The sequence below is a fragment of the Copadichromis virginalis genome, linkage group LG4 (genome assembly GCF_057382275.1).
Source record: "Copadichromis virginalis isolate Kocher_CV1m ecotype Utaka linkage group LG4, C_Virginalis_male_GT1.1, whole genome shotgun sequence".
In the NCBI taxonomy this organism is placed as follows: Eukaryota; Metazoa; Chordata; class Actinopteri; order Cichliformes; family Cichlidae; genus Copadichromis; species Copadichromis virginalis.
In genome coordinates, this window is record NC_140621.1 from 10,711,900 (window position 1) to 10,728,808 (window position 16,909).

Sequence of the window (16,909 nt, forward strand, 5' to 3'; positions counted from 1 at the left end):
ATTCTCCCGGAAAAATCGGGAGGGTTGGCATGTATGGTTGTGGCAACATCATTAACCTTGTCAAACACCTCAGAGTAAATCATATCACAGAATATGACGAGCGTATGCTGAGGTGAACTGAAGAGGAGGACAGGGACAGGTGCTGCTAGGGCGAGACAGACGTCTCTCACGGAGCCCTTTAGTGCTGCTGGCAAGGTGTTCAAATAGCGCACAACTTCAGGTTTTTTATTTCTATATGATGAACTCTGCATTATTAAGTGATAAGAACAAGTAATCTGATGTCCTGTAATCATTATGATGCTATAATTTGAGATACAATAAATAAAATAAGCTTTTGTACAAAGTATCGGATCAGTATCGTCGATACCACCCTGAATATTACTTGGGATCGAAAAGGAAATCAGTGGTATCACACATCTAGCATTTAGCATCTCAACTTCAGAGGAGAATTATGGACTTTTCTTATGAATAAAACTCTTCTACTCTTTGAAGGATGTTTAATGTTTACCACACATGCTGATAATCTATGCACACTATGTGTCACCATTATCCTCACAGTCATCAGAATCACATTTGCGGGGTGGATAAATGCCCTTTCAGAAACATTTTCTCACTCATGAAAAGTGTTTAATCAACTGCCCTTTTTGTTCCAATGCAAACACTTTAGCAAAAGTGCTTTAATCAGTTAAGCAAGCACAAAAATAACATTCACCTCCAGTGACCTACAAATATAACTAAAATTTCCATCACCATCATTCATGGATCTTGAGTAACAGGCAGCGTGACCCTGCAATTTCAAGCAGTTTTCTGAATCCTTCTGATTCCAGCTCGTTTGTTCGATTCATGAGATGACGCCGTGCTTCCTGCCAGTCTGGATGAAAGCGTCAACACAGTGGTCGATGTCTTCGTCCGTGTGTGCTGCCGAAATCTGAACACGGATTCTGGCTTTTCCCTTTGGTACGACTGGGTAGGAGAATCCAATCACATACACTCCTGTGGAGGGAAGACACTACTGTGACACTGTATAAACACAGTGGCAGATTCACATACTCTCTGCTAAGTGAGTCAGTTTCATCTACATTAAAGAAAAAAATAAAGTTAACGTGGAAGTGCCAAAAAAACTGCAGTTCCTTGAGCGGCCACTTGAGGCTTTCTCCAAAAGTGAGTCAATCCTCAGACTCCCAGAAATGAACATGTTTTTTAGCTTGGTACAAAAAACTACTTTTGGTCTCTAGTTGTAGTTTCCCCCTTCACAACAACAGTGCAGGTGGTGAATTATTTTATTACTCACAATTTTAAACTGTAATAAGGTAAATTTAAGCTTGTGGCCACCTTGACTTACTGATAAATGGCTGTACGGGAAACAGGATGTTCTAGCTTGTCCAGCAAGTCAGTGTGGTCAGTTGATGAGTGTAAAAGCAGTATTTAATTTCTTTCTTACTTAGCACTAATTAGCTTGTGTAGCCATAGCACTTACTCAGGTTAGAGCTTGCTAACCAGCCTTGCTAGCATAATAAACCAATAACTTAGCAGTTGTCATTCATCAAAACACGGTCATGTCTGACTTAAAGAAAAAAACAAAAAAAACAACAACATGGCAGAGGCCAGAATTTGAACATTAATTCTTTGAAAATGAATGGCTAACATTCCATCTATTATATACAGTCTATGGTCTCACCAAATTTTAGCATATCGTCAGCCATTAAAGAGGCCAAACGTGCATCGCCAAGCATCACAGGGCAGATGGGGTGAGCTGAGCCTGCAATGGTGAAGCCGGCTTGCGTCATCTTGTTCCTGAACCTGATTTGACAGCAAAGAGAAAACTATTATACTCACAAATTGGTAAAACCAGTTGTAAGCAGTATAAACCTTATCACTAAGTGCAGGACATCCTATATATGATATTAGTATTGCTACAGATAAATCGATTGGCGTTTATGATGTACACAACACTAAAAACATAGAAGACTTCCACTGTTTGTAAGAACAAAACATACCGCATCGTTTTGGCCGTCATGCTTTGGGCAATCTCGTTGGAGGCAAGCAGCAGTTCCACAGCCCGTGTGGCACTGCCCACCACAGGAGGGGGGAGCGCGTTGGAGAATAGGTAGGGCCGTGAGCGCTGCCTGAGTAGGTCAATGAGAGGCTTTGGGCCGACTGTGTAACCACCTGAGAGAAAACAAAACAACTACATCACACCTTGGATAAGTCTGTTAGTACCTGCTCGGATTACTTGGAACCTCGGTTAGAAGGAGTTTCAAAAACAGTACCTGGGTAACAGGTATTATTAGCTAATGGAAAACCCTGAAAATCGAGTAGGTACTAATGGAAAAGGGACTTTACACTCGCATTTATTACAGGAAAAACTTTGAGTAAATATCAAAAGTGGAATTGTCAGGTGGGCCGATGCACTACACTAAACAAATGCTTCTTTTCTATGTCTGTGTTAAATGTACAATGTTTTACTAATTTATACTTAATAAAAAGATGTTATGAGAGCCTTCATGTTAGAATGGAGTCATACCTGCTGCTCCTCCCAGCGCTTTGCCAAGAGTGGAGTTAATAATATGAACTCTATCCATCACTCCAAGGAGTTCATCAGTTCCTCTGCAAATCAGAGGGAAGTGGTAACATTAGTTCGTCACCTCTTGATAATAGAGATAGCTAAACTTTATCAAGAGCCCAGTCTCACGGTAGTTACTGTAAGACGGGGCTTTGGCGACACCTAGTGGTCATATTGAAAAAGACACTGAATAAAAAAAAAACTGCCCTAAAAGGCTGTTCATAACAATCCACTCTTCTCTTAGAAATTAAAAATGATATTTGGGCACTACACTTTTATGATTAGGGGTCTTTTGTATTTTATTTTGCAAAATAACCGATTTATGATTTTTCAGTTGAAGTCTTTTCTTACCCACCTTCCCCGAGGCCCTAGGAAACCTGTGGCGTGACATTCGTCTATAAACACCATGGCTCCGTACTGCTCAGCCAGGTCACAAATCCCTCGCAAGGGAGCCACATCTCCATCCATAGAGAAGACCCCATCTGTCACTACCAGACGCATACGAGACGACTGAGGACAACAGAGAGCGCAGGTGATCGGTGTGTGACCTCCTCTGAGTAAGCTGTCATTTTTCACTCTCTTCTAACACACTGCAAGGAGAGTTGGATCAAGAAGGAATGTTTTACTCCACGCACCTGAGCTTCTTTGAGTTTGGTTTCCAGGTCACCGAGGTCCATGTGTTTGTACCGCAGCCTCTTTGCTCGACACAGGCGAATGCCATCGATGATTGAGGCGTGGTTTAGCTCGTCAGAGAGCACTGCGTCATCTGGGCCCAGCAGCACCTGTTGTGAGAATAATTCAGAGTTATACTGATCGTAACGGGGGAAGTCCTTAGCTTCAAATCCATTTGGACCTACCTCAAAAAGTCCCGCATTGGCATCGAAACAGCTGGCGTAGAGGATGCAGTCCTCTCTCTCGTGGAACTCAGCGAGCTTCTGCTCTAGCTTTTTGTGGAGATCCTGTAAATCACGCATTACGCAAAATTAACCTCATGAATTAGACAGCTTTGGGGTGATATGCGTGATCTTTAAGCACCAGACCTGCGTCCCACAGATGAACCTGACAGAGCTCAGTCCAGCACCGTGTGTCTTCAGAGCATCGATTCCTGCCTGGACCACTTCTGGATGACTGGACAGCCCGAGGTAGTTGTTGGCGCAGAAGTTCAGTATACCTGAGAGAATTTTGGATGCACAAAAGGAAAATTAAGGTTAAAAAAGAGAGAGTCACTGTCCCATAATAACCTCTTTGAGCATGTCAAAGCTGGGAGTAGAAGTTCTGCTTGTAGTTTTAGGCTACAGACGAGACAAGAGAGAGAAGACAAAGAGTGACAGAGAAAACAATGCATGGGACTGTGGCACTGTTGGGCACATGAAATGAACGGGGTCGTTTTGGTGCACGAGGGGTCACGACCTAAAGTCTGTGGCCCATTCATAAATCAGCAGAGTCAATCTCTGGCAAGGGTTCATGCTGAAATATAAACAGTGATCGGCTGCTTTGCTGGAACAATAGCAAATAAAGCAGAGATTAACTGGTGCAGTGCAGTTAAATGCTAGAGCCTTCACAAGTCAAACAATGAACTTTGCATTGTACAAAGCACAAAACAGCTTTCTGTTGATGATATAAAGACCACTTTACAAATTATTTTGAATTATTTAAAGCTTGAATCTCATACTTTTGCTGTTACGAGTTCTTGGTTAATGTTTTTCCAAAGGCTGCGCCGAGAATAGCTTCAGAAGTGCAAAACAAGGGAGTAGCAGGGATTACTTCAAGTTCACCGCTGAGATAAGAACGTGGCAGAACTGAAACCTTACCTGGGACGGTGCGTTTAAGGACCATCACCGAGGAGGGTGCTACTGCTCACTTATAAAACTGCTGTAACTGGAAACTCCTAGTACTCACTGCCACGACTGCCGTCCACGCTGATCTCAGGACCCTGCTTGGAGGTGATGATCCTCTCCGATTTCCACGTCCCCGCGGCTCGGATCGTCTCCAGCTCGTGTTCCAGCACCGCCCGGGCTTCAGCGGCAGCGGTGTAGCTGCGGCTCAGGCCCGAACACCGCAGAGCCCCCCGGAGCGGGCTCACCAAACTGCGGGCAGCTTTTCCGAGAGACATAGCGGTGAACTCGTTATGCTGTTAAAGATATATGAACCGTGGCACAGAAAGGCTCAATGTAAAGAGCAAGCGTGGTTGCGTCACGTAATAGGGGTAGGCGTCTGTCTGGAAGACCAATCAGAGCGCAGGGCCGCTGGCAGGTGGCTTGTTTGGGCCAATCGCATTGCAGACAGTTTTTTTTAACTGGCTGATATCCACTTTGGTAGTTCACAGTCTGATGCCTAATATAAACTATAACAACATTTTACTCCTTTTAGTCACGTTTCGTACGTTCCAAATACTTTGTACATCACAGGAAGTACTTTGCGTTTTAAATATAGTACATTTATAGCAAAAAAATGTGACAATACAGTATGTTACAACTAGAAAAAAAAACATTGCTTGTTTTTGAGTGTCGGCACCGAGATCGAGAGATACCCCCCCCCCCCCCCCCCCCCCCACACACACACACACACACACATTTATTTCAGTGTGTTGAAAGTGCCTTCAGTATCCAGACTGAATACACATCACGCTAAAACACAAACAATAAATGAACCATGCATGTGTTTTTTAAATAAAAATGTACTATTCCTTTGCCACCATTAAGTATTTTTTTTATAATCTGTGATAGTACTATATGGGTACCCAGCTGTCACCAGCCTCACATCCAGCCCAGGTGGACACTGAAGTAGAGCGGCTTCTCTGGCAATCGATGGGTTGCTTCTTGGCTCCTGCAGTCTGGATGTCAAAGTATCCTTGTGCAAGATTTCAAGACCTGAGTTGATGCGTCCATCGGAGTTTGAACATGTGTATGAATGAATGTATGTGCGAGATGCTTTGAGTACTTGGGTAGAGCAGACCAGTCCATTTACCATTTACTATCAAAATTAGAAGAGACAGCCTGTGGCAATATAGAAGGACAGGACCAGTCTTTGCAAATTTGTAAATAATGTGTTCTTATGCCTCCATTTTTTTATTTTTTTTTATTTTTGGTAATGGCAAGAAAAAGTCTATAAACATATTTAAAAAAAGACAGACTGCAAACACACAAATCTCCAGTTAATACTTTTAGTTTAATATGACAGCAGTGTGTCATCACTTGTTGTTAAACTTCAAGTAAAACATCTTCATAGGGACAAGCTGAATGTGAAAAAAACTCATAAATTTTCTTCAGCATCCGACATCAACAACGACATAAAGCCTCAAACTATTACCACAAGTTATGGCTGAGCTTCTCTTACAAGTGTTTGCTACTTTGACAGGGGCATTTCTGTACCTCATCAACATCTTTAACAATATATATATATATATATGTATAGATAACAGCAATATAGTACATCATCTATGTTGCAAAATTTGTAACAATATTCTCATTTAACAGCAGGAATGTAACCATAAAAAAATGTGCAAATGTTTGCTTGTGGATCAACCCTCGTAACAACGTCAAGTAAAAACTTCGGTCTTTCCGCAGACATTAGTTTTAAGTTAAAAAACACATTTGCTCCCCCCAGCAAAAGAGCAGGGTACACATATACAATGTCATTTGCCATTCAACTGTTCATTAATAAGAAATCTCCATTATCCAGCAGGTGGCGCCGGAGCTTCATGAGTAATGTTAGTTTTGGCAGGTTTAGGTGAGACTTTAAGACTCCGAGTTGTCTTGCGAGGAAGCTCTCAGGGACGGCAGACGCTCGGCCGCTTTCGCTCTCTCTGCCAGAAACCTGTCGAACTCTGGGGAGGCAAGCAGGAGTCACTTTAACAGACATCTATAGGAAAGTTCCTGCACTGAGTAAACAAAGCCACAACTTTGGAGTTAAAGTGAGCTGTGACCAGACATGTGAGTGCTTTATGTTTCATTTTTAGTCCTTGAAGTAGTAAACATTTGGGGGTAAAAACAAAAGTCCTTCTAACCTCCTTGGTTACCTTGGTAGAGGTAACACGGGGAGCTATTTACCAAGCATTAAAGAAGCTCACTGCAGTTCACCAGTGGCTCAAATATTTTAGCAGCAATCTGAATGGACAATAGGTTTTGTCTATAGCTTCAGCACAGACTGCATATAAAAGATGGATAAAGCTACCAAAAAAAGAAAACAAAAAACAATCCCATTTTCATGCCTTAACCTGAGAATTTTAGCTGTCGCAATGAGTGTAGAGTGGATTTGACTGAAAAAACAAGGATATATTGATAGTAGTGAGCTGTCAATCAAAGCCAGCCATGATCAAATGCCGTGTTCCAGATACACTGGAATATCTAGGCATGTGTTGGAACTCACGAGCGATGTCAATCCCGAGTTAGCACATTCCAGAAAGAGCAATGAAAGAGAATATTGGTTCCTAGCAAGGTAGAGACCTTCAGGTATCACTAGCTATAAAGCCTTTCAGAAAACACATTCAGTGATGCAACCTGATCAGCGCTCTGCTATGGCTCATTTAATGAGTAACAAGTACACAACATTTGCAGTACAGATCAAATATTTAGAGTTTTACTACTGTTTAAATTCAGCGCTGCTATCTTGGATTTCTAACTATGGGTATGTTGGTCCACTCTGACTTGAGGGAGTGTTCCACTAAAAATTCATAATTTCCAACTTATTCAGGAACGCAGTCTGAAGCATACATACCATGCCATGTTGAAACTGAATTTAAAGGAGTGACCAAGATCATAGGTTCAGACTTCTGTTTGAAAGCAGACACTGCCACCTGCTGGCCATTTGACAAAGGCAACGCTTCCATAGACTATCTCCATTGTTTTATATACAGTCTATCAGCTCTAAAAGAGGGTGTGTATTTCACTGCAAATATTCCATTTAATATAACCAAAGAAAGTTTTCTGTTTAAGAGTGTGTGCCCCATGTATTAACTTGGTTATAAAATCTGCTCCTTTGGAACAGGACATATGGGTAAGGATCCTCACCTTCACTGGTCACACCATCGGAGTCCTCAAAGTCATCATACTGTGTCATAAACACAAAATAAGTATATTTGATTATCCTTTAAGATAATTGTGTACCAAATTTCAAATTAAACCCACCCGCTTAGTCCTTTCTTTTTATAGTCAGTCACCTTTATGTAGATATATCTAAACATTTCTAATACCTTGGATTGGTATCTGCAAAGTCCACCAACATCTTTTCTTTTTTAAACTTTTAAATACGGCAAAGTAGATTCGATGAATGAATATCATTCCCAGTTCAGACTTACCTCATCATCCAAAGCAAGCCATTTCTCAATATCATCCATTACACTGGACTGGGTGATAGGAATCTAAGAAAGAAAGAAGAGACACAGATTGGCTACATGGATAAAACTTCATCAAGGTTGACAAAGCTACGAAGCCATGAAAACAAAAACGAAAGTCAACCGCAAAAACAACAACAAAGAAAAATCACATGTGGCTAAACATAGCATTCAGTGAGGAAGACTTCGGGTGTGACAACAATGCAGCATATCAAAAGTGCAAACCGAACAGTGTCATGCTCTTACGACGCCACAACTGGTCATGCAAACCTTTGTGCTCTATTTCAGTAACTGAACCACCAAAGCCAAAAAGTGACCCAACCCAGACCACAGCAAAGTAAATCAAAACTGTATGAAAAGAACCAAAAGACAGAGGGTATGAAAAGGCGAAACCAACGTAAAGCCAGGGCACGTTTTAAAATTCACACCCACCATTCCCCTTTTAATCATCCAATCTAACTTTGGTGAAGAGCTGCGAGTGGAAGCTGGACTGCCATCCTTCACGTACAGACAGATTTCATTCAGGAGGAAAACAGTTACTCAAACAAAGTAACGCATACTCAGGCCTGTAGCTCAGATATTATGTACAGCACTTGGTGCTCTGTCATATACAAAAAAACCCAGGATTTCACGTATGCTTGCTGTTTAAAATAAATGTAACAATATCATAACTGAATTTACTTTTGGTCCTAAAGGTCATGTCACAGCTAAATAAAAGAAAAAATCAGTTATAGTAGCCGATAAATCGAAACCTTGCAAGCAGTATAGACATCTTTGCTTACAGGTTCAGTGTTTTGTAGTTTGCTGTCCCGAGCTTGAGCAAGACCGTCCACCACAACTCCGCTCCCGTCTCTGAAAGGCAAAAATTACTAATAGGTTAACTGCAACGTAATCTAGTAACCGATATTACTTTTAACAAAGTTAAATGTTGGCTCATGTGTTCAGGAACAAATGAAAAGAAAGACTGGGAACTGTCACCACAAAACAATTCTATTAAATCACCGTAATTTACTTGAATAGTCACAAAAAATTAATTTTAAAACCTATTTTCACATTTATTTGTTCATATAAGGGCAAGGGTGGTTACTTCAAGTTGTAAAAAGCCAAATTGTTCAACCACCTTTAGCTAGCTATTTTAATGTTTATAACTTTTTGTCACAGTTCTGGATCATTTTGAGTTGCTTGTGTTTTGGTATTATTCTGTATTATGGTTTATGTTCTGATTCACTTGTTGTGCTGTTTTGATTATTATTATTATCCCATGTTTTGGTTTAATTCTTGTTAAGAGTTTAGTTCTTAGGTTTAGATTGGGTGCTCCCTCTGTTCGGTGTCTAGTCTGTGTCTCTGTGCCTGTTGTGTGCTTTGTGTTTTATTTTGACAGTCTCTGTTCTGTGTTCAGTCTCCGTCCCCATGTTTTCTCTTTCCCTGTACTGGTCCCACATCTCCTGTCTAGTAATCCTTGCCTCTGTTACCATGTCAGTTATGTTGTAGTGTTAAGCTCATGTCTTTGACTCCGTGTCGTATTCCTGTTTTACTTTGATAGTCTCGTGTGCTTGGTCAGTGTATCTAGTTTTGCCTTCCCTTCTCTCATGTCTGATTTGTCCCAGCTGTGTTTCCTGCTGTTCCCCATCCTCCCGTGATCCTACCTGTGTATCTTACTCCTCAGTTTCCCCCTGCTTGTTGTCGTTAACCTTCATACACCCTCTCTGTGCTGTGTTTCTCCCTTCGTGTTCCCATAAATATTCTACTTTTCAGTCTGGTTTGTTTTTCTCGCATGTGTTTCCTAGTTTCTAGTTTCCACTGTACGGTTTAGTTCTAGTTTTCATGTTTGAGATTTTGGTTTACTTTTGTGAAGTGTATTTCTTATGTGCAGTTTTTCCCAGGAATAAAGCTGCGCCTTAAGTTTAACTTTCAGTTTCTGAGTCCTGCGTTTGGGTCCTTCATCCCGCCTGCCACACAGCACTTGCCGTGACACTTTTAGTGATTTATTTAAACCTTTTGTTGATAGCTAACTATCTGAAATTGTTAACAGATTATGCATTCTTTTAAGCCAAAGGTTTGCTTTTTAGCTAATTATTGCAACCATTTATATAAATTCTTATTTAACTATTTAGGCCAGACTGCGATTTCAGTGAATTATTAGTTAACTGAAATCTGTTTATTTTGAGTTAATTATCAATTTTCAGCTATTTCAGTTGTGTATTTATCAGTTAAGAGAGTTACTTTAAAGTTTAATAAGTGCTTAATAAATAATCTATATTCCTTTAAGATTCCTTTAGACTAATGACTTAATTTTGCCTTAAACAAGACATTTTTGTGAGTGGTGCAGCTCTACAATTTAAAACATCACCCTGCTGTGCAAACATCTGTTTATGTCATAAAGGTTGCACATTTATGATGCAGGTTGTTTCTGTACCTTGGTCTTTGTTGAGTTGACACATTTATTTTCTGTGATAAAGTGTCATCTGATTCACTTGTACCTGGAAGAAGAAACGCAAAAGGAACAAATAAAGAGCAGAATAAGTCTCCACGTTCTGCTTGAAAATAGGGATCGCTGCATAATTACTTTCCCTATGCTTGCCATGATAAAATATATCTAAGTACAGTACTTACTAAGTTTTGCCATCTGACTGGACAAACTGTCAGATTTTGGAAAACTCATTGAGCTGTCATTGGTAACTGAAGCAGCCTCTGATTGGCTGTCAGTCTTCAAGTCTAGCTCTGTTAAGTTGACATAGGTGTGGCCCTGAAAGACACAGAGGGAAACAGCACAATTTAACCAGTTCACGCCGTTATGACTACTGTGTGGAAAGACTCCAAAAATGGCCGCCACGTTCTTTACCTTCTGCTCTGCGTTCTGACCGTTTGTTATTCGTCGTTCAAACCTGCCGACGACAGAATGAAATCATGGTGTGCAGAGAAACTCCATGCTGAAATATTGCCGTTCTCTTTATTTTGCCAATAAACACGATGACGCGATGGAGAGAATGGCGCAGGTACCTGTGGTAGCGATTGAAGGCGGTGTTCATTTCATCGTTAGTTGCTAATAACTCTTCGATCAGCTTCTCCTCGCTGAGTCTGGGGACTATCTTCACTATCCTGTCTTGCATTTCTTTACATACTGTGTATAACTGCTAATGACACAATCAGACAAAGAATGCGTGGGTGGGGTGGGGGGGGCGTTGAAGGGCCAGATGCAACACAGAACGTATAAAGTAGGAGATCAGTTAAGGGTAAGGCACTGTTACTCAGCATTAATGGAAAGGATCACACTCACAGAGAATATTACACATTCATGCAGTAAAACACACGCAGCTTGTTTTTAAATGTGACTTCATTTGTGTGTGTGCGCTTGTGTGTGTGCGTGTTTACCTCCAGCAGCTCCATGTCTGCTTGTTTTACCGTAACTGGATCTAGTTGACTCATCAAATCTGACATCATAGTCAGGTTGCTGCGCACCACTCCTAGCTCTGCCTTTAGCTTCTTCACCTGGAATATCAACAGCACTTACTGAATAAACACAGGTACGGTGACTCGATGAAAAGAAGAAGGCGGCAAATATTGATTTTATAAGGGTTGGAAGCGAAAAAGAATTAAGAAGCACAGCTACAAAAAGGAGTTCTGTGACTCTATTGTAACCAACATAGAAAAGCCAGTTAGCGAGAAGCACAGTGCAATTATAATAAGAGTAAGTCCCTTTCCAGTCCCATCACCTGGCTGTGAGTCAAGGCATTGTTTCCCTCAAGGGCCAGTTTTAGATCAGAGGTCTGAGGTGGGATGAGCGGTTTGGAAGACAGGAGTACAGCAGGCAGAGTAGTAACAGCAGGCCCATTGCCAGGCAAAGTCTGATAAGCAAAGGCGGAGAAATGACCAGACAGGAAAAAAGACCAAAGATGATGATAGGATGATAGGCAACACCCAACTGTTAGCAATAAAACAAAGGTCACCCAGCCCTGTATCCACCTTTTTCGGGGCTTCGGGTGGTGTGTAACCTTCCAGCTGATTGGCGGGGAACTCGAGTCCTTTCCTTCGCAGGTCTTCGTAGACCGATACTACACCCGTCAGGTCGGGTGAGCTGCGGAATGCATCGGCCCACGCCTTGACAAGAGAAAACCACAAATTAGGACTAGACAGTAAACCAATGTGACACTAAAGAATGACAACAACTTTATTCTTTTATTCCCTTGAGCCACACCTCACCTGTATGATGCCAAGCACTCTGTCATGTAGGATTTGTGGAGGGTTGTTCCTCGGGATAATCGACCGCACCAGAAACCCTTCTATGAAATCGCGCGTTGTAACCAGGATGTGAAATCTGTAGCCGCAGTTCTTCATGCAGGTCTCGAGGACCTGAAATCACAGAGTTTCAGAGAAATGCCTTACCAATTACAAACTACACACATCTGATGAGAACATAAAGAGTCAACACTCACAGTCAGCGTTAGCATAACCTCCTTGAAGTTCTTATTCCCCACAATCCTTTTTTTAATGGCTCTGAGTGCATCTTTGGGCCTGTAATTACAACATTTTCAATAGTCAGCCGCATGCAACCTCAAGAGGACAAGCTTGTTCCTGATGCTAACAGATAACGAATGTGCACACACCCTTCCTCTGAGCTGTTGATTATGTCACAGATTTCCATGTTGAGTTCCCAGTCTTCAGATGGCAGGCTGGAGCTGGTCGCACGCTCTGTGCAAAGTAGGTGAAAACATGAAACATGTCTCATTGTTACATTATAATTAGTAGAAATACATGAATTTGTTATTCCTTTATGAGTAATACATGGTAACAACGTAGAGACAAATTCGCCTTTAGTAAACATTATTTTCATTTCCTATGTCAAGGTTGTGATTGTGTGGCGTTCCACAGGGACTGACCTTAGGACTCCCATATTTTTAATAGGAATATAAATAGGTGCCTTTTAATACATAGGGAGCAGACATTATAGACAGTGTTGGGAAGGTTACTTTTAAAATGTATTCCACGACAGATTACAGAATACATGCCCCAAAATGTATTTTGTAACGTATTCCGTTACGTTACTCAATGACAGTAACGTATTCTGAATACTTTGGATTACCTATTACATTATCATGCTTTTTTACAACTACATGAATGTGTGATTTATTACAATTGCTGAAGGCTACTCGCCATACCAACTAGATGTTTAAATCTTAATATAAAATGAGTAACAGTTGGGTGGACATTAGGTAAGGCTGCACTTTTTGCAGCGATCTCGTATAGAAAACTATTCCACGCGTATATAAAACAGGGACCTCTGGCTAATACGTCGGGTTCATGTCGGGCTCGTAGCCGAAAAATAGCTTTACTTTGTTGTCTGGGTCAACTTTGCTAGCGAGAGACAGAGAGAGGTGTTGAAAGGCTGCTCCAATGGAACTTATTGTTTCGGAGAAAAACACGAACAAAGTGTACAGTCGAGTCTTAATAGCTTACTTACAACTGGGCTCATCAGGCACTCTTTTTGGCTGCAGTGGTTATTATTATATTTACATGCTTCCAGCTCCCGTTTCTGCTCGGTGACAGCTCATTTTTCCACTCTCCTTTTTCTCCCTCCCTCGCTCACAGACACATAACGGGTATTGCAGTCCTTTCTCCCTGAAGCACGGACTACACTGCCCATGAGGCTACATTCTTTAGGGCTATGCCTGTAACACTCTGCCTATTGCCTTCATATTAAATCATTTTTGTGAATAATTTTCAAAAATATTTCTTCACGTCATTATGCAAGTAGGGGTGACATGGGCCGCGACATTGAGACACAGGCTTTAGAGCCTCTTAATGCGTGTTTTGTTTGGAGCGTGGAAACCAAAAATAGAGAGGGCATAGCCGAACATATGGAAAGTAAAATACCACCGTGTAATCCCTTTATTTCAGCAAAGTAACTGTATTCTGAATACAAACTTTTTAAACAGTAACTGTAACGGAATACAGTTACTCATATTTTGTATTTTAAATACGTAACGGCGGTACATGTATTCCATTACTCCCCAACACTGATTATAGAGCCACAGTCAAACTGTAAATTCTGAAATTTATACCGAAATTGTAAAACCTCCTTTAAAAGTGACAAGACTTAAAAGGATGCCAATAATGGTAAATGTCCTGCATTTGTATAGCGCTTTACTAGTCCCTAAGGACCCCATAGCGCTTTACACTACATTCAGTCATTCACCCATTCACACACTGGTGATGGCAAGCTACATTGTAGCCACAGCCACCCTGGGGCGCACTGACAGAGGCGAGGCTGCCGGACACTGGTGCCACCGGGCCCTCTGACCACCACAAGTAGGCAAAAATGGGGTTAGTATCTTGCCCAAGGATATTTGGCATGTAGCCATGGGATCGAACTACCGACCTTCTGATTAGTGGCTGACCTGCTCTGCCACCCTGAGCTACAGCCACCCTATAATCAAACATACAGACTTGGAATATTTTAAACAGTATACCACGGGGCTGACCTCAGTCTCTGAAAACATTAAGCTGCTTTTTGTTTGTTGTTTGTCTGCTTGAAGTTGTAGTAATTCCAGGACTGTATTAATTGTCTTTTATTAATGTTTTTATGTGTTTTTTCATATTATGCAAACCCAGTTTTGGAAATATTGGGTTTTACATTTTACTATCTTATGAAAAATTACAGTACATTTTAAATTTGATGACAGAAAAAAGAAAAGAAAACAAAGAATCATCATCAATGACTTTTTTTTTGTCACTGTCCCAACATTAACCAATTTCATAACCTCCAACAACGACTTGCAAACAGTCAGGCAACATGCCATTTCTCCATGTTTGCCAGAATGTCACTGACTAGCCTATATGCCTTAGTGACCGAGGTGTCTAATGTCTAATTCACCCTATTTAAAATTTTTGTGTGGAAAAAAAAGATTTCATGTTAGAAACATTAAAATTACATGAAAACAATGAAAATCATTAATTTGCTGGCACTTTTAATTGGCAAAAGATAAAAAAGTGGGCACTTTTAATAAGGTTTGTCAGGAGTTACATTTAAACTATATCAAAATGTGCCATGAGAACACGGCACATTTTCCTCACTCATCAAAGTGAGGAAAAGGAAGAAGAAAAAAAGAGGAAGAGGAGAAAATGATCATAATTAAACATAATGCTGAATAACTAATTGTTGCTACTCTAGCCTTAACTGTGGGGGACAGACACTTCCACTATCATCACGTTAGTTCTTTTGTTTGCTTTGCCCTTTAACATAAGTGAACCTAGCCTAGCAGAACAGCCAAGTTAGCACAGCCACAGTCAGTGATGGGACACTGGTAAATGACTTGTTAGCATAGCTAGCTGGCTGATATAATGTAGCAGATAGTAATTACAGTAATATTACACTTCGTAACCGGTCAACCTAGTGTTGGACACTGTTGCTAAAATGAACACGCTGCCGTTTGTTGATCAGTGTTTTACCTGTAACTTTAGAGGATCGTTGGTGGTGGTGGCGTTGGATTATTTATAGAATAATGGTGATGAATGCTGGTTGAAGGGGCCCCTTTGAGAATTTTTGCCCTGGGCCCCCATAGACTCTAGAACAGCATGTGGCTTGTTTGGATTTTTGATCAGTTTACTGTGTGGAGGTTAAACTTTAGACCAGCTTATCAGATGACTGAATTAACTTGACCAAAAAACTGATGGAAATATTAAATTCACTATATTCAAGACTAGGCTATATTTAAGTTTTCTTTAGATTATAATATTATTTAGATTACAAATCGTGTAAAGACTTTTACTGCAGCTTCAACTAAGATCTCCTCATCTACATATCTTAATGAGCATCTCTGGATCTCCACCATTATCACTGACTACAGCCAAACGATCGTCAGATTTGGGTCAGGGGGATGTCGGCCACTCTTTGCGGCCCGCCCAGCTATTTGCAGGTTAAGGCAGAGCCGGGGACAACCAATCAACTGAAGCACCTCAGCGTCTTCCTCCCGCCTCTGCCAAGTCATTGTCTCACAGGGGTGTCAATCAAACCATAAGCCGTTGTTCTTCTGTCAGTCCTAATGAATTTAACTTGATTTCTATTTCTCTAACATAATCGCATTATAACGCATCACCCCGACAAAAGCCTCGACAATAAGAGTCCACAGAGCAGCTCTGCAGGGACGTGACTGCGGGAGATGTAAGGTGTCGGTATAAGACGCCCGAGCCTGACTGGAGAATTTTCTTTTTATGCAGTGTAAAGACTCATAAAGGCGCTCACCGATGCGCTGTCCCACGGGCGTGCTGAACGGATTCCCCATTAAAAATTCCATGATGAGCGCGGTGAGGGGCCCAGCGAAGCACCGACGTCTCCGGGCCGAGCCGTATGCGACAGCAAGCGGCCCCGCTGTCTCTCTCTCTCTCTCTCTCTCTCTCTCTCTCTCTCTCTCCTGCAGACTGCTGCGGCTTCACACAACAAAGTGGGGCACCAGTTGAACTGCGTCATGCGTTTTAAAGGGAAAGCAGCCCGCAGTTATCAGATGGTCAGTGTACCAGTGTTAGTACAGCGTAACTGCGCCACACACAGGCATTATTCTTTGCTGCATGCACTGCTGCCACTCTATTAGCAATACTTACCTGCGTGTAAGAAGCACAGTTTTGTCTGAGCACTGAGTAAGGGTCCTCTATTAGAGTCAGATTTCAGCCATAAGCAGCAGGGCACCCCGAGATCACTTGAAATGTCACCTAAGAAAGGTCGATAAATGTTTGTTTTTGTGTGTCATATATCAATAGTTATCATTTAAAAATGAAATATTTTGATAAATAAGTTAACAGAGAGACAATTAACCATTTTCAATGTAAGAGCTGTGGTGACGTTCATGCTGATGTAATTCTGTCCGTTTTTATATTTGCATTTTACACTAGTAAGCCATGAAAATGCACGTGTTGGATGTATAATGCACAAATGATCAAGCATTGACAATACAGAGCAAATGTCAGCCTTGCTGAGGTGGGCTGTTGGTGATGGGTTTAGTAGCGAGCTCAAATCAAATCAT

The 16,909-nt window shown here is 41.3% G+C and overlaps 2 protein-coding genes across 5 annotated transcripts; both read right to left on the minus strand.

Moving 5' to 3' along the window:
• Nucleotides 1-198: 198 nt before the first annotated feature.
• gcat (glycine C-acetyltransferase) lies at nt 199-4,777 on the minus strand. Its single transcript, XM_085453484.1, has 9 exons — nt 4,463-4,777; nt 3,604-3,734; nt 3,421-3,522; nt 3,199-3,345; nt 2,919-3,073; nt 2,525-2,607; nt 1,998-2,169; nt 1,679-1,800; nt 199-993 (listed from the first exon to the last, which is right to left on the minus strand). The coding sequence occupies exons 1-9, from the start codon at nt 4,674-4,676 to the stop codon at nt 842-844; spliced, it is 1,278 nt and encodes a 425-aa protein (XP_085309610.1). The 5' UTR covers nt 4,677-4,777; the 3' UTR covers nt 199-841.
• Nucleotides 4,778-5,712: 935 nt separating this feature from the next.
• tom1 (target of myb1 membrane trafficking protein) lies at nt 5,713-16,246 on the minus strand. Of its 4 annotated transcripts, none has more exons than XM_085453486.1 (16): nt 16,135-16,246; nt 12,500-12,584; nt 12,329-12,407; nt 12,096-12,245; nt 11,859-11,993; nt 11,609-11,740; nt 11,268-11,384; nt 10,896-11,026; nt 10,738-10,780; nt 10,509-10,641; nt 10,312-10,375; nt 8,678-8,747; nt 8,328-8,393; nt 7,860-7,922; nt 7,573-7,612; nt 5,713-6,389 (listed from the first exon to the last, which is right to left on the minus strand). In XM_085453486.1, exons 1-16 carry the CDS (start codon nt 16,184-16,186, stop codon nt 6,301-6,303), a joined length of 1,449 nt encoding a protein of 482 aa, XP_085309612.1. In that variant the 5' UTR covers nt 16,187-16,246; the 3' UTR covers nt 5,713-6,300. The 4 variants fall into 4 exon arrangements, with proteins under 4 accessions (XP_085309612.1, XP_085309611.1, XP_085309615.1 ...); XM_085453485.1 differs by having other exon boundaries at nt 10,896-11,029; XM_085453489.1 differs by lacking the exon at nt 11,609-11,740 and having other exon boundaries at nt 10,896-11,029.
• Nucleotides 16,247-16,909: the final 663 nt, after the last annotated feature.